At 40.6% G+C, this 15090-nt stretch overlaps 1 protein-coding gene across 1 annotated transcript in view; it reads right to left on the reverse strand.

Moving 5' to 3' along the window:
- The window catches only part of Farsb (phenylalanyl-tRNA synthetase subunit beta), a 59082-nt gene that overhangs the window by 43644 nt on the left and 348 nt on the right, over positions 1 to 15090 (reverse strand). Inside the window, exons 2-6 of the mRNA XM_036173241.1 lie at positions 8392 to 8447; positions 5890 to 6044; positions 4181 to 4250; positions 3033 to 3148; positions 513 to 663 (exon numbers count right to left, since the gene is read on the reverse strand). Coding sequence (XP_036029134.1) covers positions 513 to 663; positions 3033 to 3148; positions 4181 to 4250; positions 5890 to 6044; positions 8392 to 8447 — 548 coding nt within the window. The remainder of the gene's footprint in view (positions 1 to 512; positions 664 to 3032; positions 3149 to 4180; positions 4251 to 5889; positions 6045 to 8391; positions 8448 to 15090) is intronic.

The raw sequence follows: 15090 nt of genomic DNA on the forward strand, positions 1-15090 counted from the left end.
TCACAACTTTATATGACCACATGACTGAATATAGATGTTAACAATAATTTGTCAACAGTGAAAGGTTTTTAAAGACACATCAACCAAAAATTAATTAAAAATCAAACACGTGATGAATGTGATGTCTTTCTGTCAGTGCTTACCCATGCTGTCATGCCTTCAATGCAGTCTGGCTTCAGAACACACAGAAAGTACAGGCATGGCATCCCATATACACCTCAACCCAGACTCAACACTACTGCATGCTATGAACTGCAGTGATTACACTGAACACAGGAAATCTTCTGATCTTGTAGAAACACAATAGTTCAATTACGGAGAACAAAGACTTTCTGAACTTGAAGGTTTCCTGCCTCTGCCTCCAAAATGCTGGGATTCCACACAAGCACCCCTTGCCAGCTAACAAAGACTTAATATTTTCTTGTTATTCCTTAGCCCATATAAAATTATTTATTCTTAGATTATACTGTGTCACCGGGCAGTGGACACACACACACACACAACTTTTTTACCTTGTATATATTCATTAGTTCACAAGCTGTATACTCCTTGGTCTTACTCAGAGGCTTGAATTTGATATCTGAAGGACGTTTTGCAGTGAAGGTAAATGGGCCTGACAAAGTGTCCAAGTCATGAGTGCCAATAGCTACCAAGGCTCTTTTCCTAAACATTCAAGCGCAAAGGAGGAGAGAGAAATGAGAGCGAGAGATCTTAATATTCTGAAGATAACAGACCAAGTGTTTGAAATTGTATTTTAAACACTTCCTTAAAACAGCCCATCGCTGCTATACAACATCTTTATTGCAATATAACAAATTCTCACAGTCATTAAATAGTGTGAACAAAATGTTCAATAGGAAGCAAATGCTTTCCTCTAAGTATTATGTTCTTATGATTCCTTAAAATTATTTCAACATGGAAGCACACACATATTTAGAGCATTTAAATATAACGACACATTTATAAATCAGATAAAATGTATAATACTAGATAAAGCTGGGGGTGTAGCTCATTGGCAGAGTTCTTGCCTTGCATGCATAAAGCCCTGGGCTGAAGTTCCAGTACTGAATCAAAACAAACAACAACAACAATAACAACAAAAAAGATATTGGTAAATAAAAACTGGAATAACTATGGCTGCACTGGACAGAACTGCTAGCAAGTAGAAAGCATTTGTTATTTGATGAGTTGGTAATGAACATAGTTAGTAATGAACATAGAACTACCATATGATGAAATACACTGTCCATGAGTTTAGATAAATGAACAATTGTCAAATCCATGGATAACAAAGTAGAAACCAATCAGATCTTTAAAAAAAAAAAAAAAAGGAAGAGGTCAAAGTTTGGTCTATGAAAATCGGGGGGGGGGGGGGGGGCGGCAAGGAAACTAAAAGTATGTTCTGTGAAACACTAATAAAACTAATAAGCTTCTACACGGGCCGAAGTGGAAAAAGAGACAATGGGAATTACAGAGGAAGCACTGCACAGACAGTACAGCCATCAAAGGCTAAGGGGGCGTTAGGAACAACTTCACGGCAATCTGTGACAACCAGGATGTCAAGTTCCAAAACTCTCTGAAGATATTACTTAGGAGTTACTGGCAGGAACTGACTCTGGAATGCCTGAGGATTATAGGAGGTGCTGCTCTCTCCTCCCTGGTAGTTAAAGTTCACGATTTCCAGAAACAATAAGTAAGACAGAGGTTGAAGTGGAATACAATAAAGTAATGCCTTCTGTGCCAGAGCAGCTCAGCAAGGCTCAGGCTAGGATATCCACCTAACACGAGTGAGGCCCTGGCACTGGCACGCAGCACAACAAAAAAAGATAAAATAAAGCAAACTTCAGTCACTGAAGTTCAGGTTGCTTCTATTTATTTAATTTTTTTTCTAGTGTTGTGATCAAGCCTAGGCCCACACTACATGCTAGGTCTATGTCTACCCCTGCTCAAGTTTTATGTGTCAAAATTTAACTATACTTATTTAAAAAGTGGACCAAAGAAACTTTTTCATGTTCTAAATGCCACCCTAACCTTCCAATTACCATGGTTTACATTTGGTAACGTAATCTATTAACAAGGATCTGAACAAGGTTGGGGGAATATAGCTCAATGGTAGAATATTACATGCACATGGACCTTGGTTTGACTTCCAGCATGCATAACAAACAAACCATACTTACAAACGTAATTTTTTTAAAATGATTTGAAAGAAAATAAACAAGAAAACCTCCAGGAATAAAAATCCTCTACATACCACACATACCATTCTTAATATTTCTTTTTATTTATGTTTTATGCATGTATCTGTACATACACAAACAGGTGTAGGTTCCAAGCAACCCTGAGCTGTCAGATGATCTGGTGCTGGAGTTACAGCCCCATGGTTCTAAGCTGCAGCATGTGAGTGCTGACAACCAAAAGCAAGAGCAGCAAGTCCCCCTACCACTGCACCACCTCTCCAACCCCCCACGCCAGTGTTCAACAGTAACAAGCATCTATCCGGTACACAAAGTGAATCTCCCATGACCTCCTTTAGAAATGTTTGAAAATGATCTGCAGAAGGCGCCAGTGTGGAGGTTGGAATGAGAATGGCCCCCTACGCTCGAGTGTTCGAATGCTTGGTCCCCAGGTAGTGGAATTATTTGGGAAAGATTAGGAGGTGTGGTCGTGCTGGAGGACATGTGTCTCTGGGGGTGAACTTTGAACTTTTAAAAGCTCATGCCATGCTCAGTGTCTCTCTCTACTTGCTGCCTATAGACCAGGATGTAAAGCTCTCAGCACCATGCCTGCCCGTCTGCCTGCCATCATGCTCTCGACATGATGACCACAGACTAACCCTTTAAAATTGTAAGCAAGCCCAATTAAATGCTTCCTTTTATTATAAGTTGTCTTGGACATGGTGTCTCTTCAGTACCAGAATAGTAACTAAGACAGGTAGATCCATGAGACCAGGAGATGGGAAACAGAAGGGATGGAAAGGAAGCAGGAGGAAAAGGGGAGACCAGGAGGAAACAGGACGAAGCCCTACGAACCTGCAAATGTTCTGGTGTAGTTTCTCTTGAAGTTCAATGAAGCTGTCATATCGATCTTTAGTGAACTTGATATTCCGGAGAACCGCTGCTACGGCAAAAGGGCGTACTTTAGCTGTCTGGAAATCAGAACACCATCAAGAAGTTAGTACTACGGCTTTCCTTTGTCGACATTTCACCACAGAAAAGTGGTTGCACTCCTGACAGGGTCACAAATTTTGACTCAAACAGACAAATATACATGTAGTCAATCAACAAGGAGTTAAAGTGGTAAGCAGGAATAAAGGTACTACACAAGCTGAATTTACATTTCAGTACAATTTCTGAATAATAAATAATTAAGGAGAAATTAAAATAATTTGTTCATAGGCCTTACTTTTACCATAAATTGTATTAATTCTACTTATATTTATAAATGTGGTAAAAATTAATTTACCACAATTTAAACAACTATATCTGAAATATGTCTTATTTGTTTAATCAAAAACCTTTTTGTAGCAGACACTGAACAGGGCATCTCTCAGACTAAGCCCGTGCTCTACCACTGAGCTACACCCCAACCCTCAAGCTTTTTCTTTGTTTTGGTCTGGACTTCTCAACGGTTTCTCGTGTACTCGAGGCTAGCCTTGAACTCTTCTTCCTGCCTCCATTTCCCAAGTTCTGGAACTACATATGCACCACCATACCTGACTCGAATGTGCTTTATAATAGCAATTTACTTTGTTTTCTTTCACTTCTTAATAGTAAATTGAAAGTCTTTTCAAAACTATTATTTTATTTGATATGTACAGGTGTTTTGCCTGCATATACGCATGTACATCACATGTATAGTTGGTGCCCACGAGGCTAGAGAGACCATCAGACCCCTGCAAATGGAATTACAGATGGTTCTGAGCTGCCATGTGGGTGCTGGGAATGAAACCCAGGTCCTGTGGAAGAGTAGCCAGTGCTCTTAATTGTTGAGCCATCTCTCCAGCCCCATAAACTGACAATTTTTAAGGTTGAGAAACTGAAAACACAGCAATCTTAACACATGACCACAGGAAATGACATTTGGCCGAAAGGTTGGCATTGTTGGTTTTTCCTTCCTACCTTATTAATACATGCATAAAATGGGGGATTAAGGGAAAAATAAGAACTTTTCTTATTACCTCTTCTGTGATAATCAATTTTTGGATTTCTCCCTTAGGAATTACTCGTTTATATACTGGAGCTTTTATCCTAAAATAGTATTAAAACAAAGTTACTCAAAATAGTAAGACTATTTGATAATTACATCTTATGCTTATAAATATGAAGAAGCACATATATAAAAATCAACAGAATTAGGGAAATAGGTTATAGTAAGTCAGCTTTGCTGAATATTAAAAACAATAAAACAAAAAACTGCAAGCTTCCTAACATTTACAATTGTCCAAAAATGCACAGAATACTCATGGTAATGAGTCTCTACTGGAGTCCCAGCCAAGACCACAAACCTATTAACAGAGAAACTGCTCAAGGGCCTGGACTAGACTGTTTCAGTTTCATTGCCACCCCAACATTCTAAGTTTCAAGACTACAGCAAGCTCACTGACTTGAGACTAATGCGCCCTGGTTCTACCCAAAGTTACTGAACCAGAGAAGGCAGTGTGAAAGCTCGGTGCCAGTGAAGTCTGGAGGCATTTCTGGGCAGCCTGACATCACCCGAAGCCTGCTGTAAGTCAGTACTTCTGCAGCCCACTGAGGAGTCTGTTGAAGCTCGGATCCTGGCTCCGTGGGTCCTGATGGCTGAGCCAACACTTGCAACAAGCTTTCTTGTGATGGAGACGCTGCTGGCTTATGGGCCATACCAGTAACTGCAAGGCTGAAATTGTGTCCTAACCTTTGCTAGACATAAACATTACTATGGTGTTTATTGAAAATGCAGATCCTAGACAGGAATGGCTGTACATGTGTAGAATCCCAGCACCCAGAAGGCAGGGACAGGAGGACTACCATGGAATCAAGGCCTGCCTGGTGCGCATACTAAGTTCCAGGCCAGCCAGGGATATGTAAAAAGGATGCCTTTTTCCACACATACACATAAACACCTATATCCATGAATTAAAAAAATAAAAATAAAAGATCCTGACTCATAGTCCTAAAATCCAGTCAGTTTATTGTCAAGTATGAAAGCAACTGAACAAACCCCCAAACTCAAAACACTTAACCAATCATCATTTCAAATATCTACATTCACCCAAACATTTCGTAAGTTCTAAATGTAGCCCAGCAACCAAAGGCACATTCTCTTTAGCAACAGATGTGTAAGTAAATAAAAACAAAAAAAATTAATTCTGGTGGCTCTATTTTCACCTTCTTCATCTTATATTTTTACTGCCTTCTATACTGCATGCTGGGTTTGAAGAGCCTTAAAAATCTTCATTCCACATCAGGAGACTAAAACTAGAGAAGCTACAATTAGCATGTCCAAGACCATAGACCACCATAAGATACTCAAAATTTCCACAATGGTTTCTACCCGGGGCTCCTTATGATTATTAAGGTGAAGGGAAATAAAGTCCACTGTCACCTCTACTTTCCCCTCATGCTTTAATAAATCTAATGAACTATCCACTGCATCAGAATTACTAAGGGGAACCACAGAACCCTGCTGAAGGACTTTCAAGGCAACCCAGGATCATGTATTCCCAGCTTTAAACTATGTTTCCCAATTTTGAAATGGCTACAGTCCACATGACTCTTATCTTCCAATCACCATTTATGCTGACCTAAAGCTTTGTTACCCATGAGGTTTTTCCTAGAAATTTAAGCCTGATTGCTGATAACAACGGGAGAAAAGAAGAGAGTCAACTTAGAAATGTGCACAGTTCCTTACCTTTCTTTGAAGACTTGAAGTCCCCGAGCCAATCCTTCCAGACACAGGAGATCATATCTGTTGGCAGGGACGTCAACCTTGTAAAGCACAACATCTGAGGCCCCCTGTGCCTTTACATTTCCTTGTTCCTTACTTATGATTTGCTTCTCAGAAGTCTAAAACAAGCCAAAGAAGTTTAATAAACTACAAAATATCTTTTCTGCAACAAAACAACAAAAAATGCTACACACATCATAATCACAGCAGACAGAAAAATACTGTTTTTCACCCCAGAACACTATAGTCCATCTAAAGCAACATCAGCAAACAGTGGCTCATCAGCCAAATTATGTACCCCACCTGTTTCTGCAAATCATGCTTTACTGGAACACAAATAAATACAATTACATATGTTATCACCTACTATCCTGCACTCAGTTATGGCAGAGACAATAAGCTCTAAAGCCATACAGTATCTGCCACATCACACACACAGTTTTGCCATCCAAAGGAAATGAAAGCCATCGTCCAGAACACAGAGGACAACGTAAGCGTCCAAAAGGTCCAGATGAGTCACATGACAGAAACTGCACTCCCGCAACACCCTGGCAAGTAGCCCCATGGGCGCACACGCCTAGAAGGAACATGAGGACAAGTTGACAGTCCATCCAGAGAGCAGAGCTGTGCTGAAGACTGGAAGGACAAGAGAAGCCACGGGAAGCCACAGAGAGAGCAAACGGAAGGAGTCCACCACGGCCCCATCTGGATGCAGCAGCAGAGCTTTGAAGACCTTAGGCATGTTACAGCAGAAAACAACAGACGTTTGATGATAGTCATAGCCCAAAAGTTAAATTTCACTCCTATTTTTATATTTATATTTACAACAGCAGGGCACTATAAATACATTTAAGAAATTTTCAATTATAACGACTCAAAGTTAGAGTCAACCTGTGACCTTAGCCAAAAGACTGAACAGTGGTAAAAGTTAAATTTCAAGTGTTACTGTTAGCCTTTATGTGGAAATGCTACTTAATGGGAATCCCATCAACAACCTGCCAAAGTAACAGAGGGAGCTTGGCAACACACCATGCTTTATGCGTGATATGACACCTTCCTGCCACACACTGACTAATCAAGCCCATCCACAGTAATTAGAACCTGTTAACTGGAGAAAGGAAGATCGTCAGCAAGACGGGCTGAGGGGGACAGAGGAGGGTGATGCACAATGACATGTGTTTGAAAATGTCACACTGAAACTCATTTCTTCATATGACACTCAAAAACTGGGGCGGGGGTGATAATTACAATCTGTATTTACATGGGTGGGGGGACCTCGTTTTGGCCACTATGTGGGCCCTGTCATCCTTGAGAACTTCATGGGTCCACGCAGTGCTGGGGCTGTTTAAGGTTGTTCCAGGCTCTAAAACACATCTAACCTGGTACTCAAACTTAAGAAGCAAAATTGAAAATCCAGAGAAAATGATTAAAAATGAGGAAAGAAAGAAGAGAGGAAAGAAAAGAAGAGAATGGAGAGAGGCCAAAGAAAAAGAATTAAAACTGAATCATGTTTGATTGAAGCAGTAATAAGATTAGTGTTTTTCAGTGAAGAAAGCTAAGATTCCCTGCTGGATGGCAGATATCAGAAGAGCTCTAAATGAAGAAATAACATGGTAACCAGAGAATTGAAGCTATTTGAACAAAAAGTAGCCTGATTTTGCAAGGGGCATCAACGTCATTTTCAGACTCGGCTCACGAAGCTCATATGTGAAGGCTAAGCTTGGCCTACCACCTGACAGAAATCAAAGAGCCATAAATACATTTCAGAGCTGGAAGGCATATGATCATATAAAGCAAATCATCTGTTTCTCAAAAATGAGGCCTGGCAAGATAAACTGTGAGTTCAAAAAGGCAAGTAATCCTCCCGAAATCCCCACACTGCCAGAGTCTAAATTTAAAAAAAAAAAAAAAAAAAGAGCTCATACAAACCAATTGGTTTTCCAATATCCTGAAAGCAAATACGTGCAAGCAACACTATGCAGAGGGAGGTTACATTTATGTGTTCGGAAATAAGTGTATGTGTGTACATACATATATGTATGTAACAAAAAAAAAAAAAATAATAAGCCATGTATTTATTTAAAAGAGAGGAAGGAGAGGCAAGTGGATCTCTGTGAGTTCCAGGCCAGCCTGGGCTACTGAGTGAGTTCCATGAAAGGTGCAAAGCTACACAGAGAAACCCTGTCTCAAAAAAACAAAAAAACAAAAACAACAAAACAGAGGAAGGATGGATTCATGGAACGGTTTAGAGGGAGGAAAGGGAAGGAAGAAATGATATAATTGTACTATAATCTCAAAAACAAAATATTATTTTAAATAAAGCTTTTTTTAAGGGATAAAATTTACAACACAAATTTATCAAACAAATAAACAAAAAACCCCTCAGGGCTTATTCGACAGAAATAAGAAAATACTTTTTAAAATGAGCTCATAGACAGAATATCTTTTAAAAAATCTGATACATACAATTTCATCAAGTTCCAGGCCAAATTCAAAACATAGTTCGTCAAATTCTTCATCAGCTAGAAGGAAAAAAAAAGAAGGTTAATTTTAAAGTGTTCTGCATAAATGAAAACTGCATATGAATCTATGATTCTCACCTACTGCTTAATTTCCTAACCCTGAACATTCTATCAGGCATCAGCGATCACTATAAAAACAGAAAGGGTTGCCAGTGGGTTTTGTTTTGGTTTGGTTTTGTTTTTTTTTTTTTTATTTTGTTTTGGGCTTTTTGTTTGTTTATTTGTTTTTTGTTTTGGAGGGTTTTTCTGTGTAACCTTGGCTGGCCTGGAACTCACTCTGTAAACCAGGCTGGCCTTGAACTCATAGAGATCTACTTGCCTTTGCCCACTGAGTGCTGGGATTAAAGGCATGCATCACCACCGCCCAGCTGCCAGTGTTTTTGTTTTGTTTTGTTTTGTTTTGTTTTTATAAAGCTAAGAAACATACTTAATACCCTGAAATAAAATGGGTCTATAAACTGACAAAATTCTCTTATGTGCTTTGCTTTTTCACCTAGTATAGCATCTCTGGGTTTTCAGGTTATCAAACACTGAACACACAGCATCAAAGCCACCACATGCTAGTGAAAAGCTAGAGAGATGTCTTAAGTTCCAAGGCAAAGGGTGGGACTTAGAAAAGTCAGAGGCTCTGAGCCCACTCCTTAGCATCAAAACAATAAGAAAAGATTTGCCTGATGCAAACATCAAACAAAACAATTAAAGGGCTGATTACTCTACAGTAATACCAACTATAGAATTTGGTTACCAGTGCTGAGATGTCTTTTCAGACTCAGGGTATTAAGTAGAGATCAAATGAGAAAGCAGGCTCAAAACCATAGGACCTAAAATTACAAAGGAATGCCACCAAATCTTAGTAGTCATTCAAGAATCTCTCAGGTGGCCTGATACTTGTTTTTGGAACCACACTAACCAGGGTTTTGACTTCTACCTCACTCATGAGGAGGACTCAGCACCTCACGTAAACTTCACCAACACCCTGATCTGTAAAGCAACCTTTTGCCACCATTTTTAGCATGGAACCTTAAAAAGATGTAAATGGAGCTAGCATAGTACCCTGAAACACAATGAGTCTGTAAAATCTAATACTTCTATGCCTTACTTCACTTTGCTCTAATACAATACAGCATTTTCAAGGTCTTCATTTATCCAACATTGAACACACATCAAAGACCACTATATACTAGTAAAGAACTAGATGTCTTTGGTTTCCTGATCCAGGACGAGGAGTTGGCCTCAGTGACAAAATGAATACTTAGTATGTCACAGGCCCTAGGTTCAATTCCCAACATCAAATTAAAACAACAAAAGACTTGTCTGATCTAGATATCAAACTTCAATTCAATTTAACAAATATTTACTGCCATTATGTGCCAAGCAACAGTACTAGATGCCAGGGCTACAAAGATAAATTACAATCCCTGCCTGAACTACTTCCTTCTCTTGCAAAGGAATCCTAAGTGTATATAAATATAAATAAATATACCCAGTACAAGGCACAGGGGTAGCACAGAGCTCTTCTTTGGTTCACGTAAAGCTACATAAAGGATGTCTTCACCAGTCAAAAATTGGAGGGAGTGAATCAAGTGCTTTCAATATAGATAAAGAATCAAGTTCGTGTTGGAAAGAAACGAGATCAAGTAGAAAAAGGGGTAGCTCATGACATGCCAAGGGACTTGCCCTCTGTCCTACCTGCAGACAATAGGAGTTGCACTCAGGAGCTTTTCAGCTAGGCAAAACAGGATTAGATTTGGTTTTTGGTTATTGTTTTGTTTTGTTTTTTTCTCTTTTTCATCCTTGGCTCTAGATCTTCATTTTACTTTGTTTTGGTATTTTTCTGAAACAAGGCCTCACAGGCAGACCAGGTCAGCCTGCCACTTATACATACCAAGGCTGGCCTCTGACTCCAGATCCTCCTGCCTCAGACTCGCATGTATTTCTATCAGTTGTGAGGCACCAAGCTTGGTTCCCTACATCTGCACTTCTAAGACTTGTGGCAGGGTAGAGGATGACTGAGGGAACCTCCTACAAGTGAAGTGCAGAGGTATTCACTTAGGCCAACAGCATATAGAGAAGAAGGAACATGAGAAATGTTGGGAGCTGAATGTGTAAGGCTCAATGGTTGGCTGATTACTGGAGGAACAGTGAGTAAGTGAGTGAGCAAGACTCGGATGGCTCCCAACTCTCTGACTTAGGTGAAAAGGGTAATGCCACCATTAACTTGTGTATGTAGTAACTGAGGTAGCTAGCCTCCAACATGGCCTATAACGATCCTGCCTCTGTGTGAACATACATATGACGCAATCACATGAGTTAGCTAGGAAGCAGATGTTCAGACTCAGCCAACCCTTGATGTGACTGTAGTTCTAGATGACAGCTTATTTGCAACCTAGCAAGAGCCCTAGAGCCAGAACCACCCAGCTAACCCCCTGATTCCTGTCACTCAGGTACTGTGGGAAGCAACAAAGGCATATTTTTTCCTAGTCCTAAGAACTGGGATAATTTCTTACGTAGCACCAGAAAACTGATACAAATCCCAGTCTCTGCAAAGGGAGTGGTCCTATAATAAAATCGTGAGAATGGCTCTGCAATCAGACGGCAGGCTTTGAGGGCTGCATGAGAAAAGCCAAGGGCCTTAAAAACACTATTAGCTGAAGACTCGTGGGCGTGAGTCAGGATGCAGGGGAAGGCAGGGAGGACAGTGAGGTAGTACTGTAGGAAAATAGAAGGGCACCCTTGTTACATAAGGGAGAAACGTGATCAGTACCATTCCTGCAGGTACATGGACTGAGAAAACGCACTTACCTGATGTAACTGAGACTTGGGATCAGTGCTCCAAGAGCAGCTTGTTTGTTGACTAGTTTGATTTTTACCACTTATGGAAGAAGAGATTAACATAGGAAGAGCTATTAAACACAAAGAGCCAGGATTTTGATTAGAAAAAAGTTTGGCCTTCCAAATGTAAAGCAATCCTAAAATTAAATAAGTTCTGGGCAGAAACCAAATCCTAAGCTTAAGATAGAATCAAGGGTATGACTGAAAACCTTCAGTCAGATCAAAGGCACAATTCATTCAAACAAAAGGTGCAATAAAGAAATTAAGGATGCACCTCACAAATCCAATTAATAAAACAATAAAGCTTAATTAAGAGCATGATATGAAAAGGCCCAAAGTTCTGAAACAGCTAATTTCAGAGGTTTTTGGAGTCTGTGGTTTTTAACTAATGGAAAAGAATCCAACAAAAATTTACCAAAGACCCAGAAGGTTTTCAGAAAACAACACTTAGGCAGACACAGCCAGCTTGAACTGAGGGGCGGAAACAAGACAAAGGAAGTCTTTGAGCCCCTGAAATTCTATTGACAGGAAGCAGACTGAGAAAACTAATCAGCTGTGAAGCACATGCTTTCTGGGGCTACTCGAGAGTGGAAGCAGAGCCTAGAGGGCAAGGCACAGCGCCACGGAGAATTACCCCAGGCCTGAGACCTAATCAAGACCATCCAGCATTTGCCATCTGACTTCAGAATGGCCATGGACCAGTGGCTCCTTTTTGAGCTCCATTTCCTTACCTTTAGTAGTTACCCCAGGCCTGTCCCTCTATGGCATCTCAGGTGTATGAAGGACACCCACCACAGTGCTTGAGCTTCTTAGATCACTAGTTAACTCATCACAAGATGCTAAACTCAGAGAACTACATCCCCAGTCCCTCATCCATCTGAAATGATGTTGACTGTGGACTTGGAGCTGCTGCTGTAAGATGACACTTCTGGGCCAGGTATACTTTGCATGCAGATGAACATGAGAAGCATTTGGTGGTTGGGGGAGAGACAATGATACCAGTGATCCCTAACTGCTTATCTAGTCCCCTTTCACACCAGGTCAGGATTGGTCTGTGTGAGCAAGAACATATGGAAAAAATAGCCCTTCTGAGCAATTATCACTGACTGAGGATACTTGTTGAGCTCTCCCATTCACCTGCTCTCTCAGAGTGATTCTGGGACAAATTAACAAAAGCCAAGGTAGAAGGAACTGAAGCCGCTGGCCAAAAGTCAGCAGGTAAACAGGGCCTGCTTAAGAAAACTTAGGGGGCAGAGAGATAGCTCAGCAGTTTAAAGCATTTGTTGGTCTTACAGAGGACCCAGGTTCGATTTTCAGAACTCACATGGTGGCTTACAACCAACAGTAACTCAAGTTCCAAGGGAATCTACCTTCTCGCATCCACAGGCACCAGACATGTACGTGGTGCACAGCAAAACACTTATACATATAAAACAAAATGTGTAAGTCTAAACAATAACAATAATTTTAAAACAACTTAGCTGGGTGGTAGTGGCACATGACTTTAATCCCACTCAGGAGGCAGGGACAGGCAGATCTCTTAGAGTTAGAGGGCCAGCCTGGTCTCCAGAGGGACTTCCAGGGCAGCCAGATCTACACAGAGAAACCCTGTCATGAGAAACCAAAAAAGAAAGAAAACAAACAAATGACAACAACCTAAAAGCAGCTTCTCTGGCCCCAATGAACTCTTGACTACAGACCTGCAACCTGGAGTAGAATTCTGACCAGGTCACCAAACCTTGATCCTTGACCATCGGGAACTCAATAACAAACAATTATTGTTATAACATGCAAAACTTGTGTCAGCTAAACAGCAATGAATCAAACCATATGGATCTATTAAAATATATTATCTTAATTATGCCTTATTCCTTTAAGCTATATATTTTTTAATTTAGACAAAAGAACCAAAAATAAAACCATGAATAATTTCCTCCAATAAAAATGGTAGACCTAAAAAACTATCTGCTTGTGTGGCACACAGATGGCTCTGGAAGTCCTTACTATACCAAACTAGAACAGGGCTCAAACTGAAAAGCAATGACAAGAAACCAGTTGACAAGAAAATGGGTAGCAAAAGAAAACAGCTGAACAGAAAGGCAATCAAAAGACCAAGACCAACAAAAAAGACAGCGCTGCTCCCAGGAAGGCAGAGGAGACAAATGCCGAGTAACAAGAAACGAGAGAGAACTATGCTCTACCAAAAAAGACATGGAAGGTGACAGCGGCAACTGGAAATAAAAACGGGATTTCAGATGGACAGCGACCTTGGCGGGGTCTAAATGAGGAAGGGAAATGGAAGAGCACCAATGAGACATCTGAAAACAAGAAGAAAGAGAAAAAGGAGGAAGACACAGGCGGGACCCACACTTCATTTGCAAACTAGATGGTTTGGTGAATGGGCTTTTCCAACTTCAGCCGCCATTCAACCGACACATAAAGAGAAAAGAACACAATAAAGAGTATCACTAACCCATTTGATGTATATCTTAGTAACAGGAAGGGTAAAGAATTTCCAAAGATCCTATAGTTAACAATCTGGGTGGAAAAACCAAGCTGATTTGATCATCCACCATTTGAAAGTGGGAAAAAAGCAGACAGAGAATTTATTTAAATATTACCTGACAGTGGCAAACGGGTTATAAGTCCCATTACCTTTTAAAAATTCAGATAATTGCTTACTTTTCCAGAGATAAGGACCTGGCTGGGAACAGATTATAAATGTGTTAAACTCACCACACACCATCTTGTGCAGTTCAGATATGGCAAAAACCACTAGAGAGAATATGGTGTAGGGCAAGTGAGGAATATAAAAAAGCATGGAGAGTGGTTAAGACACTAGGGCCACATTCCAGAGGCAAAGCTACTTCCTCTGTTCCTAAGAATGTGGGACAGTTCCTGCTCACAACTATAAGTGTATCACTCGGGAGACTGAGTCAAGAGGATGCCCACAAGTTTAAGGCCAGCCTGGACTACAGAATAAGGTTCTGTCTCAAAAGAACAACAAAAAACTACAAACAAGTAGATGAAGATTAACAGGGAATGGGTTATATCTAAGAGTACATCTTTAGAAAACTTTTTCAAAAGTTTAGTTCACAGTGTCAGTACTATCTTCTTATGAGCAGCTGAATCCCTTGCTAAATACATCATTAAGTACATTTAGTACCCCGCCCCAAAAGGGGCTCTGATAAATCACTTGTTATGACCTTTAAAGCTGATAATTACAGGATGGGGCAGATATCATTTCAACTACTACATCTGTGCAGAAAATGATAATTTGCTTAAAATATTTACCTCCCTTTTCCTCCAATGGTTTAGTTTAGAACTGAGAAAGAAATGAAGTGTATTGTGAATACTAAGCCCAAAGAAGAGACTCTGTTCGGTCCTCCAATGAACGTTACCTGTCAAATGCTGCTCCCGCACACCACCTGGTTTCCTTTCCTAGAAAACACTTAGCATTTCCAATAAACCGTCTTACTGGTGTACTGGTTTGTCACTGTCTCACTAAAATGAAATCTCGCGTGTCATGTGCACAGCCCTATTCTCTCAACAGTGCCTGGCACAAAGCAACGGGAGCCCAGTCAATCCTAAACAAAGCGAATGCCGGGCTTGGTGGCACACGCTTGTTATCCCAGCACTCGAGAAGCTGAGTTCGAAGAGGCGGGTTCGAAGGCAGCCTGGCCCACGACTTTCTCAGACGTCTCCCCTTCGCTGTCAATCTGGTTCCACCGAGCTTGCCTACATTGGTGATGCAACCCAGGGCATCCTTCCTACTCTGTGTCCCGACACCAAAGTCGGTGCTGGGCACGCA

The sequence above is a fragment of the Onychomys torridus genome, chromosome 23, assembly GCF_903995425.1.
Source record: "Onychomys torridus chromosome 23, mOncTor1.1, whole genome shotgun sequence".
In the NCBI taxonomy this organism is placed as follows: Eukaryota; Metazoa; Chordata; class Mammalia; order Rodentia; family Cricetidae; genus Onychomys; species Onychomys torridus.